Source organism: Zea mays, chromosome 6 (genome assembly GCF_902167145.1).
Source record: "Zea mays cultivar B73 chromosome 6, Zm-B73-REFERENCE-NAM-5.0, whole genome shotgun sequence".
NCBI classification, from domain to species: domain Eukaryota; kingdom Viridiplantae; phylum Streptophyta; class Magnoliopsida; order Poales; family Poaceae; genus Zea; species Zea mays.
In genome coordinates, this window is record NC_050101.1 from 12,093,004 (window position 1) to 12,110,898 (window position 17,895).

At 47.0% G+C, this 17,895-nt stretch overlaps 3 protein-coding genes across 4 annotated transcripts; 2 read left to right on the forward strand and 1 right to left on the reverse strand.

Annotated features, from left to right (window-relative positions):
* The first annotated feature begins 2,580 nt into the window (after positions 1 to 2,580).
* On the forward strand, positions 2,581 to 4,813 carry LOC100276902 (uncharacterized). 2 transcript variants are annotated; one of them, NM_001150601.2, is made up of 3 exons: positions 2,581 to 2,739; positions 2,875 to 3,005; positions 4,336 to 4,813. In NM_001150601.2, exons 1-3 carry the CDS (start codon positions 2,615 to 2,617, stop codon positions 4,353 to 4,355), a joined length of 276 nt encoding a protein of 91 aa, NP_001144073.1. In that variant the 5' UTR covers positions 2,581 to 2,614; the 3' UTR covers positions 4,356 to 4,813. The 2 variants fall into 2 exon arrangements, with proteins under 2 accessions (NP_001144073.1, NP_001394054.1); NM_001407125.1 differs by lacking the exon at positions 4,336 to 4,813 and adding an exon at positions 3,713 to 3,933 and having other exon boundaries at positions 2,583 to 2,739.
* A 2,386-nt stretch (positions 4,814 to 7,199) lies between these two features.
* LOC109940256 (uncharacterized) lies at positions 7,200 to 16,013 on the reverse strand. Its single transcript, XM_020539703.2, has 2 exons — positions 15,662 to 16,013; positions 7,200 to 15,116 (listed from the first exon to the last, which is right to left on the reverse strand). The coding sequence occupies exon 2, from the start codon at positions 11,869 to 11,871 to the stop codon at positions 10,279 to 10,281; it is 1,593 nt and encodes a 530-aa protein (XP_020395292.1). The 5' UTR covers positions 11,872 to 15,116; positions 15,662 to 16,013; the 3' UTR covers positions 7,200 to 10,278.
* LOC103628995 (receptor kinase-like protein Xa21) lies at positions 9,152 to 15,212 on the forward strand. Its single transcript, XM_023300399.1, has 2 exons — positions 9,152 to 14,495; positions 14,599 to 15,212. Exons 1-2 carry the CDS (start codon positions 12,617 to 12,619, stop codon positions 14,958 to 14,960), a joined length of 2,241 nt encoding a protein of 746 aa, XP_023156167.1. The 5' UTR covers positions 9,152 to 12,616; the 3' UTR covers positions 14,961 to 15,212.
* Positions 16,014 to 17,895: the final 1,882 nt, after the last annotated feature.

Here is a 17,895-nt window from a genome sequence, read left to right on the forward strand (position 1 = left end):
CATAGGACTTCTCTGTCGGTGAAGAAACAGGGGAGAGAAGCAAGCAGCAGGGAGTGGTCTCCGGCATCCGTGCAGGGAGGGGGTCTCCGGCGTCCGCGCAGGGAGGGGGTCTCCGGCGTCCGCGCAGGGAGCTCCGGCGTCCGGCGGAGAAGCAAGCAGGGGGTATCCCGTCTCCGGCGTCCGCAAGCAGGGGGTAAACCTATCGCGTCTTCCCTTTGCCTTTTGCGCCGCTCCCTTATCCCCTCCCGCGCGCGCTCTTCCCCTATCGCGCGCACTTTCCCGCGCGCTTTTCCAGCTCGCGCGCGCCCCACGCGCCTAGGGCCCGCCTCCGCGACCGCCTGGCCTCTGGGCGACGTGGAATCCACATGGAATCGACACTAGGTGCTGCCTAGGCGCTCCGATCGACTAGGAGGCCGACTACACCCCTAGTCCAGGCGGAAGGCCAAGGACTAGCGCCTAGGCGCGACGTAATCGGCGATTTTCAAAACCCTGCTAAAGTAAGGCATCTATAAAAATTGGATGCGCTCCATATAAATTATGCTACTTCGTAGCAATTACTAACGCTTAAAACCAACAAATAACCTTTCATTTTATTGTTAGTGTGACAAATCATTGTTGCCCCATCCAATTCAGCAACCTCAAACACCATGGAGTACATTGCACCAATGTGGTCTCAGAAATGACCTAATGCTTGCAAGAGCCAAGAACGCGGTGCCGTGCTTGAGCTGTAGCCTTGGCCCGTAGTGTTGGCCCGGTCCGACACGATTATATATTTTTATTTTACAAAAACGTATATTCATATATTCAATTTATATTCAATATTAAAAACATTTGAGCATGATGTTCTACTGGTTAGACAACTCTCGCCCTACCTTCTGCACCGTTTTTAACATTTTACGCTGATTTAATCAAATGGGCCGACGGGCTAACGGGCTGGCCCGGCACAGTCAGCAGGTCGGCATGACGTGTCTGGGCCAGAGTTGTGGCCCGTGGGCGTCTGGCCCGTGCCGGGTCGCCGTTTGACATCTATAGGCGTGCAGCGGATTAATTTGAAATAGATGTGAGGGGTTATTTGTAAAAAAATGACGCATGACGACCATTGAAACTGGTGCTTTGAGTATAGTATAGATAGTTAGGTCTTCACTATTAATATAATAGGAAGACTATAATTTCTCTCTCATAATTTTTTTATTCTTACATCTAAGTCGGCAATAAGTTTACAACCCGTCTTTTATCTCTCCCTCTCACCTTAGCATTTAGACATAAACCATATTTAAATACAATAGATTTAATAGTTTACTACTAAAATTAGTTGAAGATATCTAAAGAATCCAGCTAATAGTTCAGCTATTATCAAATTAACCAATGGTTAGCTAACTATTTGTTAGGTAACTAATTATACTAGCAAATTTTTAGCCAAATACTCTAGTGCATGACTGCATTCAAACACCTTCCTAGTATCTTGTTATACTTGAATACCATATCCCTGGTACCCTCCCAAAGGAAAAAAAACGGTAGTGCAAGCTCATGTATGGTGTGTTAGGTTTGTGGAGTCAATCTATGCTTCATGAGGTGATGCATCATAAGTTCATTCCATCAATTTTGGTGGAATCAACCCACTCCCATGTATATACTAATTATTAGGTTACGAGGAATGAGGTGGTGGTAAATCAACTCATTCTATTCCACAAACCAAATAAAAAAGTGAGGAGTGAGAAGGAGATGGATCACTTCATTTCTCAAACCAAACACACTCGTAGAGATAGGGGTGGTAATGGATCATGACCCTAATACTTGCTTCACAAACCAACAAAGCCCTTAATTTTGTTAGTTCAAAATTGTATTGTTTTATGATCTGGTCCTAACTTGATTCGATCCGTAAATTTGCTAGGCTAAATTAAATGGCCCGTTACTACCCCTACATAGAGAATCAAATCAATCAATCATAGATAGATTAAAAAAACCGAAAAAAGGATGTGCTGGATAATGGCCGGATTGGCGAACAGTGACTGGCACCGCGACCGCGAGACAGGGAGCGGGGGAAAACAAAAAAGAAAAAGTGGCGGAAAGCGGTTAGCCAGCTGCGCTGCCTGTCACTGTCGAAGCAAGAGCGAGGTGCTCTGCTTCCAGCTATCCATCAGCTAACAATGAGATGGAGGGACGAACAGACGTCGCCTTCAGCTTGAGGTCCAGGGCAATGGCTAGCTATGGGCTCCCCCAACTGCTCGTGCAAGCAACACTTACCTAATCCCTCTGGCTTTGTTTTCTCTGCCTATTTCGTTCCAACTCAAACAAAAAGGTGCCTGTCGTCGAAAATGAAACGGCAGGGGGAAGCTAAGTGGTGTACTGTTCTCGTCCTAGATGTTTATTCACAACCTTTTGTTCCTTTCTTTTGGAAAGTTTGTAGTCGTAGTTGTTTGTTCACAGCCTTTTGTTGCTTTGTTCCGATGTTTTGTTGCTATTGAGACCTTTGCAACTATTAAACTATGGGCCCTCTCGTATTATATGGGCCGCGTAGCAATTGGGCTCAGCCCATACGTCTCCAACTAAAGCAGAGCCTCAAGCCCTTTCGGTCGGCCCGCACCATCCCATCCTCCATCGCGAGAGACACCCCATGGCGTCCTTCTGCCGCGCCGCCGCCGCCGCCGGGGCGAGGTCAGCGGCGCTCCGCTCGAGGTCCCCGACGGCGAGACCGTTCTTGGCGGCTACGTCTCCTGTCGCGCCGCCACGCTTCCACAGGTCGCGCACAGCTCCCCTCCCCCACCCCCTCTGAATCCCTTGCCTGCTCTCGTCGTTCATTCAACTGTGTCTTCGCTCGAAGTGGCTCTCTGGAAGCCTGGAAATGTGAGCCTCTGTTCGTCCTTCCTGTCCCAGGCCCCTCGTGGCGGCGGCGGCGGCGCTGGCGAGTCTGGAGTCGCTCGTGCCGCTGCACAGCGCGGTGGCCGCCGCGCGGCTGCGGTCCTGCATCGCCGCCGGCTCCGCGTCCTGGAGCTGCCTCTCCCAAGGTGGACCCCTTAGCGTGTTTCCTTCTTTTTCTGTACTTTTGCAATTGGTTGGATTGGCGGATCCTTGTTGGTCAGTGATATTTCCGTTGCGGGTTCTGTGGTGATTCCCTATGCGTGCTGGAGTAGTCCTACTTTGTTCGCGTGAGAATTGAAATGTGTTGAATTGCACCTGCTGTTCATGAGATGGGGGATTGCATTTCAGAATGGTTTTTTTGTGTAAATTTTATTCCTTCCATAGGGATATAAAAGCTTAGACATCACATTAGTCTGGTACTCTGGTCTTGGAGGGCTGTATACAAATTCACTGGATTTACTCAAACAAACAACGGGCTGATAGGTTCGTCCTAAGTCAATCACTATTAACTTAACTTTGACCGATTATACCGGATATTTCATAAGATTTTACAACACAAAAGTAAGTTACTAGATTCATTATGGCTTGCACTACCATAATATGTAATTCATTTAGTTTAAAACAGTTTAAGCTTATATATATTGTTGGTTAAAGTTAAAATAGTTTGACTTAGGACAAACCCAAAACGACTAAATCCCATATAGACGGAGGGAGTACTATTTAGGATGGACAGTTGTTTTTAGGAACTGCTGTAGGAAACAACATCGTTTCAGCCACGTACAGAGTAGCTGTTATCTTGTATTGCCAACAAAGCAACACCATTCTAATTACTGTTTTGCTATCACCCTGATAGGTTTGACCAAGCGCATCTGACCATGGCTAGGGCCAAAAAAAATGCTAAAGAGACTGGCTCATGCACTAGTGCATCACTATTTCATGTTTCAGTATCTTTGTGTTGTTCTGTAAGGGTTATCTGTCAGCGTTCAGATCTGATTCCGTTACTCGATGGAGTAACCGAGATGCGTTCCAGATCCTTAAAATTGTTGGTGATTATGCATTGGCTATCTTTGCTGCGATCTTACCGTTATATCATTTGATCGTTTTACGTGGGGTGTTCTTAACCGTGCTATCGCCTATCGGTACCGAATCCATTGCCAAATAAATATGGCAAACTGCATTGCTGAAGAAGTGATGCACACTAGAATTTGGTGTGGTCCTTTTTACAACTTTCAAAGAAGGGGTATACTCCGTTATAGTCTAGCTTATGTATTCTTATGTTGAGGCATTTATTTTTACAACTTCCAAGGAAGGGGTATACTTCATTAGCCTTTGCTCATCATCTTTGCCCACACCGTACCAATGGGCCTATATTTTCAGATATCTGAAACTGAAGCATCCTTTTGCCAGTTTTGTGATTATGATGACCAAGGCCCCCTCTGATCGAGCTTTCTTTTGTTTGCAAAAACATTGCAATAGATTTTGCTCTACCTCGGTAATGAAGGTTGAAGAAGGCGATCAGTTCAGACGGGGCTGCCAAGTTCCCATCCGTCTACACTTGACGCTCCCAGCCCCAAGCTCCAAAAGCTCTTGGCTGCCAGCAGTTCTAAGTGACGTTAGCGCTTTTGGTGTGTGTGATGATGGTTCTACGCGTGGTTCTTGCAGATTTAAACATTTGTTTCGTTCTTGGTGCTTAGCAAATATGCATCGTCAGACTAACAATCAGTTACATAGCTAGTGTTGATGCTTGTGTAACAAAGATGAATCTGTTGGAGCTGCTAGGGTGCCAAAGGTGGGGTCCCCTATTCGGCAGAGCTCTGGCAGACGGTAAATTCTATGAATCGATTCGTTTAGGCTTTGTTCGGTTATTTCAATTCTATGTGGATTAGAGTGTATTGCAATAGATTGGCATGGATTTTGACTTATTATGGTTTTAAACCGATTCAATACCATCCAATCCACATGGTTTAACGGTGAAACGAATAAGCCCAGGTGTATCTGTGGGAGTTGAGAATTCGGATGTCACTATTTACCATATTTTAAATTGAATATGAATATGTATATTATTGGATAAAATACAAAATGAATACATCGAATTCGGGTTCGGATACTCACATAACTTGGAACATAGTATCATAATGATTATCAATTTGTTTTACAGGTAGATCTATAGTTGATAAAAAAATCATGTTACAAGTAAACTATAAGCATAGCACATAGATACATTATGAGTATATCCATTAATAAAATTATATTCTTTAACAATAAAAATATGTCAAGCTTTGTCCACATTTACATATTATTTTATAGTTTCTATAAATAGGTATTTAATTCATTTAATTGGTATAAAATAGTAAATATGCTAAGAAATTTAAATTTGTCATTCCAAAATGAATGAATACCCTATATAAATATGTGCACCAAAATTTAACATTAATCAATTTTATCATTATATATCTCTACTAATATAAGATTACTATAATTATTCATTTATCATATAAATATTTTTAAAAAATTAAATGGCATACATACTTTTTCTAGTATACTATGAAAAATAAAATAATTTATAATTAGTAATAAAAATAATTTTTAAGGGTTTAATCGAATACTGTTTTTTCTCGGATATGGATAGTATCGGATATTCCACGGTTATGTTGAATACGAATCTGGATTCGGAATTAGACAAATACTAGAAATTAAATTCAGATACATCCATTTAACACTCATATTAAAATCGAATATAAATAGAGATATCTATATTAGCATTTTTAGTGAATACAATTACGGATAATTTAGATCTCCTGACGGATTCCTAGCAATCCCATAGACCGCAAGGCGCCCTCCTTCGGTCCTTTCATCCTCCACTTGGTGCCAATTGTTTTCCATACATGAATGGTTGTGCAACAGGTCTTCGATTGTGCGAGTGCGTGGCGCCAAGCCGCCAACCTCTCCACCGGAGACAAGGATGGCATGTGATGAAATTCTTCATCGACGCACTACTGACTACTTGATTTAGACTATCTCCAGTATCCATATTTCCAGATTCAAACTTCAGTCTACAAACAGTGCGTTCTACAGTGTAAACAGTATTTGTTTTGGATAATAAGCTGCTGGATACGGAATTACGCTACTTAAAACTGTATCCTATCTACGCCTAACTTTTTTACAATTTATGTACCCATGAATTTCAAATATCTACTTTCAAGGAAGTAAAATGATCATATCTGCAGACCGGTCTTTAAAAACATCTTCCTAATCTTGTAGTGTATTGTTCACATTCTAAAATCGTAATAGTAACAAAAAATGGTCTGCAGAAGATTGCAAATAAAACTGCCAAGACATATATTTGTGGCTGGAGTAGCATTCTTCTGTTGCATAGCAAGCAAGCTCTTGAGCGACAAAAATATTTTCTAAAAAAATTAAATGGTATACATACTTTTTCTAGTATACTATGAAAAATAAAATCATTTATAATTAGTAATAAAAATAATTTTAAAGATATAATCGAATATTGTTTTTTTCTCGTATATGGATACTATCAGATATTCCACGGTTGTGTTGAATACGAATCTGGATTAGGATAGAGACAAATAATAGAAATCGAATTCAGATACATCCATTTAACATTCATGTTAAAATCGAATACGAATACAAATATCCATATTACATTTTAACGAATACAATTACGGATAATTTAGATCTTCGATTGTGCGAGTGCGTGGCGCCAACCTCTACACCGGAGACAAGGATGCCATGTGATGAAATTCTTTATCGGCGCACTACTGACTACTTAATTTAGACTATCTCTAGTATCTATATTTCTATATTCAAACTTCACTCTACGAACAGTGCGTAGTGTAAACAATATTTTGGTTAACCATATGGTAATACGCCTAACTTTTTTACAATTTTATGTACCCATGAATTTCAAATATCTACTTTCAAGGAAGTAAAATGATCATATCTGCAGACCGGTCTTTAAAAACATCTTCCTAATCTTGTAGTGTATTGTTCACATTCTAAAATCGTAATAGTAACAAAAAAATGGTACGCAGAAGATTGCAAATAAAACTAAGACAATTATTTGTGGCTGGAGTAGCATTCTTCTGTTGCATAGCATGCCAAGCTCTTGTTCGATCAAGTTGCTATCGGGTCAAAACTAGAGAGAAATAAACAAAAAAGAGAGAGAAGTCATTGCACAAAACTTGGAGGCTTGGACTGATTCACTGATAGATAGATATTCATTAGCTCACTTGCAAGCAGCAAAAAGAAGAGAGATCCACCATTTGACACACACACCACAGCTGAAAGCATGGGAACTCTGCATGCGCTCGTCCTGATTGTTAGAAGATGAACTACTGTATTGATAATAGATGGGGTTACAATATATAGAGACACAGGAAACCCTAACCCTAATGGGCCGGCAGCCCAACAATGGTGCCGACCCACACACACTCACACACACATAGTCTAACATCCCCCCGCAGTCGCAACGGGGGCACCACACACGATGAGACTGGAGTAGAGGCCGAAGGTAGGAGCCGACGGGTTGAAATCCCCCCGCAGTCGCAACGTCATGATGGTGCGAATGTTGCGGCTGGAGTAGAGACTGGTGTGTGCTCCAAGAAGACGATAGCCCCTAGATGCCGAGGTAGCCGAAGTCGAGGTGGTCGCGGTCGGAAGACGCGCAGCAAAAGCCTGATCTTCGGGAGGGGTCGACGTTCGAGCGTCAACGATCGGCAGGGCGGCACAGCAAAAGGGCACAGGCAGGCCGACCTTCCTGCTTCTTCGATCGACCAGACGTCAAGGAGCCCCGCCAGGGAGGCCGACAGCAGCGCACGCGTCTGCGCCAGTCATGGTGTCCGCGCCCGCGGCAGAATAGAAGGGGAAACGACAGATCCGGCCGGGAAGGCCACGGCAGCGACGGATGCAGTCGGGAAGACACGATCCAGCCAAAGGGACGGCGGATCGAGCCAGAAAGGTCGCAACAACGTGGATCCGGCCGGGAAGGCCGCGGCAGCGACGGATCCAGCGAAGGCAAAGAAAGGGGGTGGGCGGCAGGGCGTGTCCAGCCGGGCAGGGGCCTGCGCCGGACCTAGTAGGGGGTGTTGACGGCGCCAGCGACGGAAGAAGCTCGAAAGGTTGGTGCTAGTTGGTGCCAGCGCGGTCAAGCAGGTGGCCAGCGCGATGAGGAGGGCGGCGCGCGCAGGAAAGCAGGGGGCGCTGCGCGGGGACGAGCGGGGCGTGCTGGCGACGCTCGGCCGCGCCAGCATCGCGGCGAAAATCCAGAGCGGGCGGCCCTGGCAGCTGGGCGGCCGACGCGGCGCCCAGGGAGGAAAGGTCGGCGCGGGAGGCCCTGGCAGCAGGGGGACACGCGCGCACCGCAGTCGAGGCTGGCGGGGGAGGCCGCCGCGGCGTCGCGGGGGGCTGGGAAGGAGCCGTCGAGGGGGATGGCGGCGGGCTGACGACGGCGCGGCAGGTGCGCCGGGCCGTTGCCCGCGCCGGGGCCGGTGTGGCCGCGCCCGCGCAAGTGGCCACCCGCACCCGCGCCGCCATGGGCGGACCGCCGCGTCCGCGCTGCCAGGGGGCCGCGCCTCGCGCCGTCGGGGCCGGGGGCTGCCGTGCCGAGGCCGGGCAGCCACGCCCGCGCCGAGCCGCGCCAGGGGCAGGTGCGCCCCGGGAGGGAAGGGTGAGGGAGGTGGCGGCGAGCTCGCCGGCTGGGGGAAGGAGGAAGACGCCGGCCGGAGAACGGGATGGAGGCGGTGCCGAGGCCGGGCAGCCACGCCCGCGCCGAGCCGCGCCAGGGGCAGGTGCGCCCCGGGAGGGAAGGGTGAGGGAGGTGGCGGCGAGCTCGCCGGCTGGGGGAAGGAGGAAGACGCCGACCGGAGAACGGGATGGAGGCGGCCGGAGGGAGCCCGAGCTCGCCGGCTGGAGGGTGGCGGCGGCCAGAGGCTAGCAGCCGGCTGGGGAAGGAGTGGGGAAGGAGTGGCAGCCGGCTGGGAGGAGAGAGGCGGCCCCCGGGAGGGAATGTAGGGCCTCCCGGGGGCAGCAATGGCAGGCGGCGGCTGTGGGGTGGGAAGGAGCCGCCGGCGGCTGCAGTGGAAGGTGGGAGCAAATCCTAAACCTAATCCTCTGATACCATGTTAGAAGATGAACTACTGTATTGATAATAGATGGGGTTACAATATATAGAGACACAGGAAACCCTAACCCTAATGGGCCGGCAGCCCAACAATGGTGCCGACCCACACACACTCACACACACATAGTCTAACACTGATGCTCCTGCTCCATTGCATATGTAGGCATGCATCTTCCTCCGAGCAGGAAGTGAGTGGCGATCGAAGAGCTTTGCTGGCGATCAAGCTGGAGCTCTCCGACCCCGTGGGCTGGCTGAGCTCGTGGAACAGCACAAGCTCCGATTTCTGCCATTGGACCGGCGTGACATGCACCCGCCGCCGGCACCCTGGCAGAGTGGCGTCGCTGGACATATCATCGAGACAGCTGTCAGGCACCATCTCTCCGGCGATCGGCAACCTCACGTTCCTCCGGAAGCTGAACCTTGGATCCAACATGCTGGACGGCGAGGTGCCAGGCGCCATCGGCCGTCTACGTCGCCTGCACTTCCTTTCTCTGTTCAACAACTTGTTAGCACTCCCTAGGAAGGGGATCAAGAGAACTGGAAGAAGAACTCGTAGATTGAGATTTCGGAAGAGGACAGTGCTCGGCTGTGATGGAGACTTGGAGAAGAAAAGAGGTAGAGACAGAGGAGCACGAAGGCTTCTCGATAGAGTTCTGATATTTCTGCTTTTGATGTCCTTTACAGATGGCTCAGCATGTATTTATATCTCCTTAAGCTCTCATAACCTATAGCCTCTCTAGTACACATGACCATAGTCCATCTAGTATACCTAACATTCCCCACTCCTTGAAATGCGGCTTGCCCCCAAGCCGCTGACGGTGTATGATCAACTTCTTCGGTTGTTGATTAGCGTCATTGTTGAATGCATCACGCCTCTGCAGCCCTCCATCTGAAATGTGACAGCTCTTGCAACACTAGAACAACACCTGAAGCGAGCAACATGACAGCGCGATTACCAGGATCCCAAACAAAGATAGAAAAATTGCCTTGGCCACTACTGACAGCACCCAGACCAGAGAATCTGACAGCACTGGCGATTAGACCCAATACAATCCCTTCAAGCTGGAAGATTGAGACTGAAACAAAGCTTAGTGAGTCAATGACAATGTTGATTGTCTTCACCTTATCAAGACCCCGTCCTTTAGCACCAGTTGTCTCAACTTTCTCAGAACCATCCAAATCAATAAGTATAATCTTCCCTGATGGTACCCTCTCATCTGATGTGGATTCATATTGTACTGAGAAAATGCATAAGCAGTGATTTCTACTGCTAGCCAAGTTCATATGTGTTTTCCCAACAGCACTGTTGTCAATTCCTGGAAAAAGTTCTCTAAGACATCTGAACTGTTGAAGATAAATATCTCTATTGCTCGAGAGATGTAAATTCCTTGGATTTTACTTTCCTTGATCTGCAGGTTGTCTTTGGACAAGTCAAGAAGGTTCCTCACTTTTTTCAAAACAGTAACAAGTTTAGTGACATGCTCCTTATCTTTCAGAACCTTCTCCAACCAATCAACATCATGATTAAGTGTCCTGGAATCGCAACCACCAACCAATATGTCAGTAACACCTGTCATCTGGAACGACATGTAGGTGATGAAATAATTTGGTGCAAACTTGGCAATGAAATAACCAGCATCACAAGGAGTGAGGACCAAGTTCACAAAAGCCTGAATCGCACTAGCCGTGACCATGACTGATGACTTGGTAAGCTTATTCTCTCTGCTTAGTAAAATAAAGGATGGCCATGGAATTGGTCTTAACCCAGGAATATTGCCTCTGTAGCTTCTTAGTTTTTGTGACTGTGTGCACCCGATCCAATCAGGAAATTTAGTAGCAAGAGCATATTCCTTAAGCAGGTAACGCACACAATGAGCACCAATGCTAGAACACCCACCAAGCAGAGCATCAATCAATGAAGGGCAACAACTCTTGCGCCTTGTATCTGGTTGTCGTTGGATCCATGTTCGAAACCCTTGCTGCATTTCATCGAACACCACTTGAGCATCAATCGAATATGATGTAGGCTTGCTTGCAGTAGTCACCATGTCTACCGAATTGGGCTTGACAAGCTTTGGAATGAGGCCAGAGAGATAGTTGGGTCTTTCCTCGGCTGCTGTTGCTCTGTGATGCCTCTGTGTGTGTTGTGTCTGCGAGCGCAGGTGCGGTTTCTGTTGGTCGCTTGGCCAGCGACCTTGCAGGTGGTGCCAGAGCTGCTTGGGGTCATCCTTGTCTTCTCCTGCTGGAACAACCCCTTGGGTAACAGACTTGCAGAGGTCGGCAGGTATGGCGCAATACAGATCCACACACAGCTTGAAGAAGAGCGACATCTCGGTGAGGATGCCACAGGTGAGCTGGTGGGATGGCGTGAGGTAGGAGAGCTGGTCCGGCAGCGAGAACGGGCTGTGGTCGAACCCTGCCACCTCGACAGGCTCGCCCATGGTCGTGCGCGTGCACGCGAAGGAGAAGTTGTCGACGACCATGGCCATGGGCGTGCGTGCGCTAGCGCCCCACCCGACGCGGCCGCGCCTCAGGTGCGCCATGTGGCTCCCGTCCCCGTACCCGTAGTACAGCGGCGGGCACGCGTGGGGCGCGTCGCAGGAGCTCATCTCGATGTTCTCCAACGGGCACCGCGTCGCGGCACAGAGGTCCGACGGCGGCGTCGAGGCATGTGCCGCTGAGCAGAGCGGCGACGCGCAGTGCACGTAGCAGGAGTTCGGTGGTCGATTCTTCTGCGCCCTCTTCACCTGCATGCTCGGTGAGGACAAGCCCACCACACTTCCGCTGCGCACGTCGAGCGGTGCGTTGAAGTCGGCGCGCACGAAGACGCTCTTCCCCTTGAGCGGCACGATGTGCTGGCCTCTCTTCACCATACCAAATGTTAGCACTCCCTAGGAAGGGGATCAAGAGAACTGGAAGAAGAACTCGTAGATTGAGATTTCGGAAGAGGACAGTGCTCGGCTGTGATGGAGACTTGGAGAAGAAAAGAGGTAGAGACAGAGGAGCACGAAGGCTTCTCGATAGAGTTCTGATATTTCTGCTTTTGATGTCCTTTACAGATGGCTCAGCATGTATTTATATCTCCTTAAGCTCTCATAACCTATAGCCTCTCTAGTACACATGACCATAGTCTAACACAACTCCATCCATGGCGAGATCCCTCGAGAGCTATGCAACTGCTCCAGCCTCGCCCACCTCAGCCTGGGGGTCAACCAGCTGGAGGGTGAGATTCCTGCTGGCCTTGGTCTGCTGTCTCAGCTTCGCACCCTCTACATCCACTACAACAATTTAGTAGGGAGCATCCCACCGTCACTTGGTAACCTTACCCTGCTTCAGATTCTTGATGTCCTTGAGAACAAACTGGTAGGCAGCATACCTGTAAGCCTTTCCCATTTAGATCGTCTGGTAGACTTTGAGGTGGGTAGAAATAATCTCTCCGGCACAATTCCACCACTGCTCTTCAACAAGTCATCGCTCCTGTATCTCGGAGTTGCATCGAACAAGCTGCATGGAAGCTTGCCAGCTGATGCAGGCACCAACCTGCCTGGTGTCAAAAAGCTCCTCCTAGGTAACAACAGGCTGTCCGGAACACTTCCTAGTTCACTTGGTAACGCTACCATGGTCGAAATATTAGGTCTTGGATTGAACAGATTCCAAGGGAGGGTGGCACCTGAGATAGGAAAGCTGTGCCCGTTTAATGTCGAGATGAGTGCAAATGAACTGCAAGCAGAAGATGAACAGGGTTGGGAGTTCTTCACGCTGTTCACGAACTGCACCCGTCTTCAACTGATCGATCTACCCCTGAACAGGTTAGGAGGAGTGCTTCCTACTTCCATCACTAACTTTTCAACACAGATCCAATGGCTCAGCATCGCGGCCAATGGCATATCTGGGGTGGTCCCCTCAGGCTTAGGAAACCTTATCAACCTTAGCAACCTAGACATGGGTGAAAACGACCTGCATGGTGTAATTCCTGAAGATATCGCAAAACTTACAAATCTGCAAGTATTGTTGCTAGCAAATAATCAGTTCTCAGGAAATATACCATCCTCCTTTGGCAACCTCACACAGCTGCAGTTGTTTTCCTTGTCGAACAACAGCCTTGATGGCCCCATCCCTAGAAGCCTTGGTAACTTGAAAAACTTACCTAGCCTGGATTTGTCCTCCAATCTACTCACGGGCTTCATCCCTACTGAGATCTTTGGCCTCCCCTCACTGACAGATTACCTATTGCTATCTGATAATTACTTATCTGGGGTAATTCCTGCACAAGTTGGCAGCCTAAAAAATATCCAAACTCTCAATCTGTCAAAAAACAACTTTTCTGGAGAAATACCAGCTGCAATCGGTGGTTGTGTAAGTTTGGTGTGGCTTGGTTTGGCTGACAACTCCTTCACGGGTAGCATCCCAAATTCATTTGGCAATCTTAGAGGCCTCAACACACTAAACCTCTCTAGGAATTCCTTGTCAGGAACAATACCACAAGAGTTGGGAAATATTACTGGTTTACAAGAATTATTTCTGGCACATAATCATTTGTCTGGAATGATTCCTAAAGTTCTTGAGAGCATAAGTAATTTGGTTGAACTAGACCTCTCCTTTAATATCCTTGATGGTGAGGTTCCAACTCGTGGGGTGTTTGCTAACATGACTGGATTCTCAATGGCTGGAAATCATGGGCTTTGTGGAGGCATTCGAGAGCTAGAATTGCCTCCATGTCAGGATATGCCACAAAAGAGGTGGCACCGTGGACTGCTTAGGATTGTGCTTCCAATTGCTGGCACTGCTATATGCATATCTCTTCTATTGTTTGTGCTCTTTCTGTTGAAGTGGAAAGTAACATCTGAAAAGACAAAAACCGACAGCTTTATTGGGTTGACCGACAAGTATCCAAGAGTTTCCTACCTTGAATTGTTTGAAGCTACTGATGGATTTGCACCCACCAATCTGGTAGGTGAAGGAAAATATGGTTCCGTATATAAAGGAAGCCTGTCTCTTCCGACACTGAGAAATACTTCTGTAGCTGTCAAAGTGTTCACTCTTCAGCAATCTGGTTCTTCAAGAAGTTTCTTGGCAGAATGCGAAGCTTTGAGGCAGGTGAAACATCGAAATCTGATCGATATCATTACCTGCTGCTCTAGTGTTGACACTAGAGGCAATGACTTCCAGGCATTAGTGTTCGAGTTCATGCCCAACTACAGCCTGGATAGATGGCTGCACCAGCAAACGGATGAGCAGCTGCACAAATTAAATTTAATCCAACTCTTGAATATTGCAGTTGATGTTGCTGATGCAATAGATTATCTTCACAATAATAGTCGGCCATCAGTCATCCATTGTGATTTGAAGCCTAACAACATCCTCCTTGATAGTGACTGGACTGCTTATGTTGCTGACTTTGGACTTTCAAAACTGATTGGTGAATCCATGAACATATCTGGATCATATAGTGGAAGCTCCATAGGGATAAGAGGAACTGTTGGATACGTTGCTCCAGGTAATTGCAATGTCCACTGTACTTAATTCTAAACAACATAGCCTGCAGCTTTGTACACTAGTCAGAACTGAGAATTTAATCATCAAGATACTTATTGTTGCAGAATATGGAGGAGGTGGGCATGTATCCACTGCAGGTGATGCCTACAGCTTTGGGGTTACCCTTCTGGAGATGTTCACAGGGAGAGCACCAACTGATGATATGTTCATAGATGGGTTGAGCTTGCACTTGTTTGCTGAGATGGCCTTACCTGACAAGTTGACAGAAATTGTGGATGCAGTGCTATTAGAGGTGCAACCATATGAAAACACTGCAAATTATGACAAAATACTGGCTTGCTTAGCTTCAGTTGTCAGAGTCGGCATCTCATGCTCAAAACAAACCCCATCAGAGAGAATGAGCATGAAAGATGCGGCCATTGAGCTGCATGGAATCAGAGATGTGGTAAAGGAGAACTATGTATAGGGTTATGGTAAGCCTGATTCCCTGGCGTTCTCCTATTTTTGTACTTTACAGACCACAACTTCAAAGGGCAATAGGAATTTCTTTGAGAAAAATGTAGTACAGTTCCTCCACAAACATAATGATAGTTTGAGGCAACAGCCATACAACAACATGAATCTGTCAAGCAAAATGGCCATCGTCAGATTGTATGAATTTATGTGGGACTTAAATAAAATAACCATATATGAAACAATTACGCGCACATGAAAACAATCTTGTCTAATTACTGATAGACACATGGCAACATGGATGATGACTGATGAGATACATGCTTTTTTCAATTTAACAATTCCCAAATGATGTGTGGCTTGATTAAATGGCTCAACGTCATCAGATGGAATAGATATGTGCACCCCACCTCTAAATATCTCAATAAGGTCATGTAACCTCAAGATTGTCCATTTTCCATGTCCACATCTCGATGGCAGCTAATGAGCATTAGGTGACGATTTCACCATGAAACTAAACCAATGGTCTTCCCGTTGAACTCTGTTTGGATAAGACATCATGCCCATTACCATTTTCTCTGGAGCCCTCCCAGTTGCCAAAGTTTTGAGATAAACCCGAAAGGGGAATAATGGCAAATATAATCGGCATTTCTAGACAATTTCAACAGTGGCATGCTTAACAACGGAAGATTCAAGTTGGAATTTGAGTAGCACCTTTTTTCGCTGCTCTCAGGCGATGGATCGGAGCGGCGAGACTGGCGAGGAGGTCGTGGAAGTGCGTGGCGACGCAGGCAGGGAGACGGATCGGAAGGCGGCAGAGCGCCTCCAGCCCTCCACCAACAATTCAGCCGAGCGGGACAGGACGGCGCGGAGGAGCGGGAGGGCGAGGGTCTCCTGTTCCCGGGGGGCGGGGAGGGATTGCCAGATTAGGGCTTGTTCGGTTAGCTCTCAATCCATGTGGATTGAGCGGGATTGGATAGGTTTGAATCCCAAACAGCTCAAACTTCTTCACAATTTTTTCCAATCCCATCCAATCCATGTGTATTGGGAATAACCGAACAAGCCCTTATATGGAGAATTTTGCAAACATGACACCGGCTACGGCGGGCTTCAAACTTTTGGCACCGCCGTCGTGACAATTGAAAGCGTGACACTGAAATCTCCCTCGATTTGTAAATTTGGCATCACACGCGCTTAATGGTGTTTAGCCCTTGTGCAGTGCCCGTGCTGCCCTCACGCCGTTAGAAACTTGCCGCCGTCTTGTTCTTCTACTGTCGCCCTGAAGCTCTCGTATTCCATTCTCCCTGTCTCCTCTCCTCCTTATTCTCGCCCTGGCCGTCATCTAGCTCGAGCTGCTCTGTTCGTCTCCGTGCACTGGGTGCATTCGTGCCCTGTCCTTGTCCGGATCTCGCCCTACCCTGCCTCGCCGGTTCCTGCGCCCGTGGTCCAGTGCCGAGCTCCGACGCTGGTGAGCTTTCCTTCTTCTGTAACCCTAGGGTTTGCAGATTAGGAAGCCGGCATGGATTCTGCCGCCGAGCTTTGTGCCCAGAAGTTGTCCTTGGCGGCTGTTGCAGCCCGTGACACACTGAATGCTTCTGCTGCCGCGAGTATTGTTGCTGGTGATTATTGCGCCACATTTTCGTTAGGTAACGATGTGGTTTCTACTCTTGATGTTCTTGAATCCGCTGTGGCGGCGGAAAAGAGTGCTTTGCGTTCTTACAAACAGGCGAGTGCAGCCGTCGATTGTGCTAAGGAGACAGTGACCAGATATTCTGAGGTTTGTATTCTTAAACTTATACTGTGCCCTGTGATTGAATTGTGAAGTGAGGAAATGTGAAGTGAGGAAATGCTTAGCCCTATGATGAATTCTTTGAAAATACTCAACTGAATACTACACTTGTTGTTTTTATGCGATGAAATTTGTGAGGGCTATGGCTGTTTCAGCCTGTTTGATGCTGTTTCATTGAATAATTTGATCTGAGGCTTGTGCTAATTTGAGATTATCAGGTTGCTTAGCCCTGTTCTTTTTATGTTCAAAAAATACTGAGGGCTATGGCTGTTTCAGCCTGTTTGATGCTGTTTCATTGAAAAAATTGACCTGAGGCTTGTGTTAATGGAAGATGATCTACTTGATTAGCCCTGTGAGGTTTTCTTTGAAATTAGTTAACTGTATACTACACACTTGTTCTTTTTATTCTCAAAAATGACTGAGGGCTATGGCTGTTTTAGCCTGTGTTGATGTTGTGCCATGTTTGCAAAATTCTCCAGTTTAGTTAACATTGGTTGTTGCCCTATGATGTTTCCATAGCAGTAACTGAGGGCATATGATCTTTCAATAAATACTGTGGCAGTATTATTGATATGGTTGTTTTCAGCCTGTTTGCTGGTTTCCAAAGATGACCCTGAACCCTCAGTGCACTTTGGCAGTATTACTGGTATGGATGTTTTCAGCCTGTTTTTCTAGTTGAGTTCAAATTAGTAGTTGCCCTATGATGTTTTTTTGATACTTTAGAACTGCCTAGTACATATGATGATTTTAAAAAAACTGAGGGCATATGCCTGTGTAAGCCAGTTTGGTTCAGTTCATGGTATGTGGTTCATTGTTCAGTTGTTAGTTCATATTCGACTACTTGCTCATATGGCTGTCCATATTCTAATGTTAATTTTGTTTTCAGGTGAACCAAAAACTTGCGCAAGCACTCAGATATGCCATGTCTCAAATGAGTGATACAGCTAAGAAACTTCAAGATACTGCCTCTTTGTGCTACACAGATGAAGATGTTGTAGACGGTTTCAAGCTGACTCAAGTAGCTCGTTCAATGGACGAGTTAGCTGAAATGCTTGAAGTAACTGCAATGACTGTCAGGTCTCGATGATGGATCCAACTACTATGTTAGAAGCTGGCTATGCTAGTGTGAAAGGGAATTAGGCTTACACCTAGTTCCTAA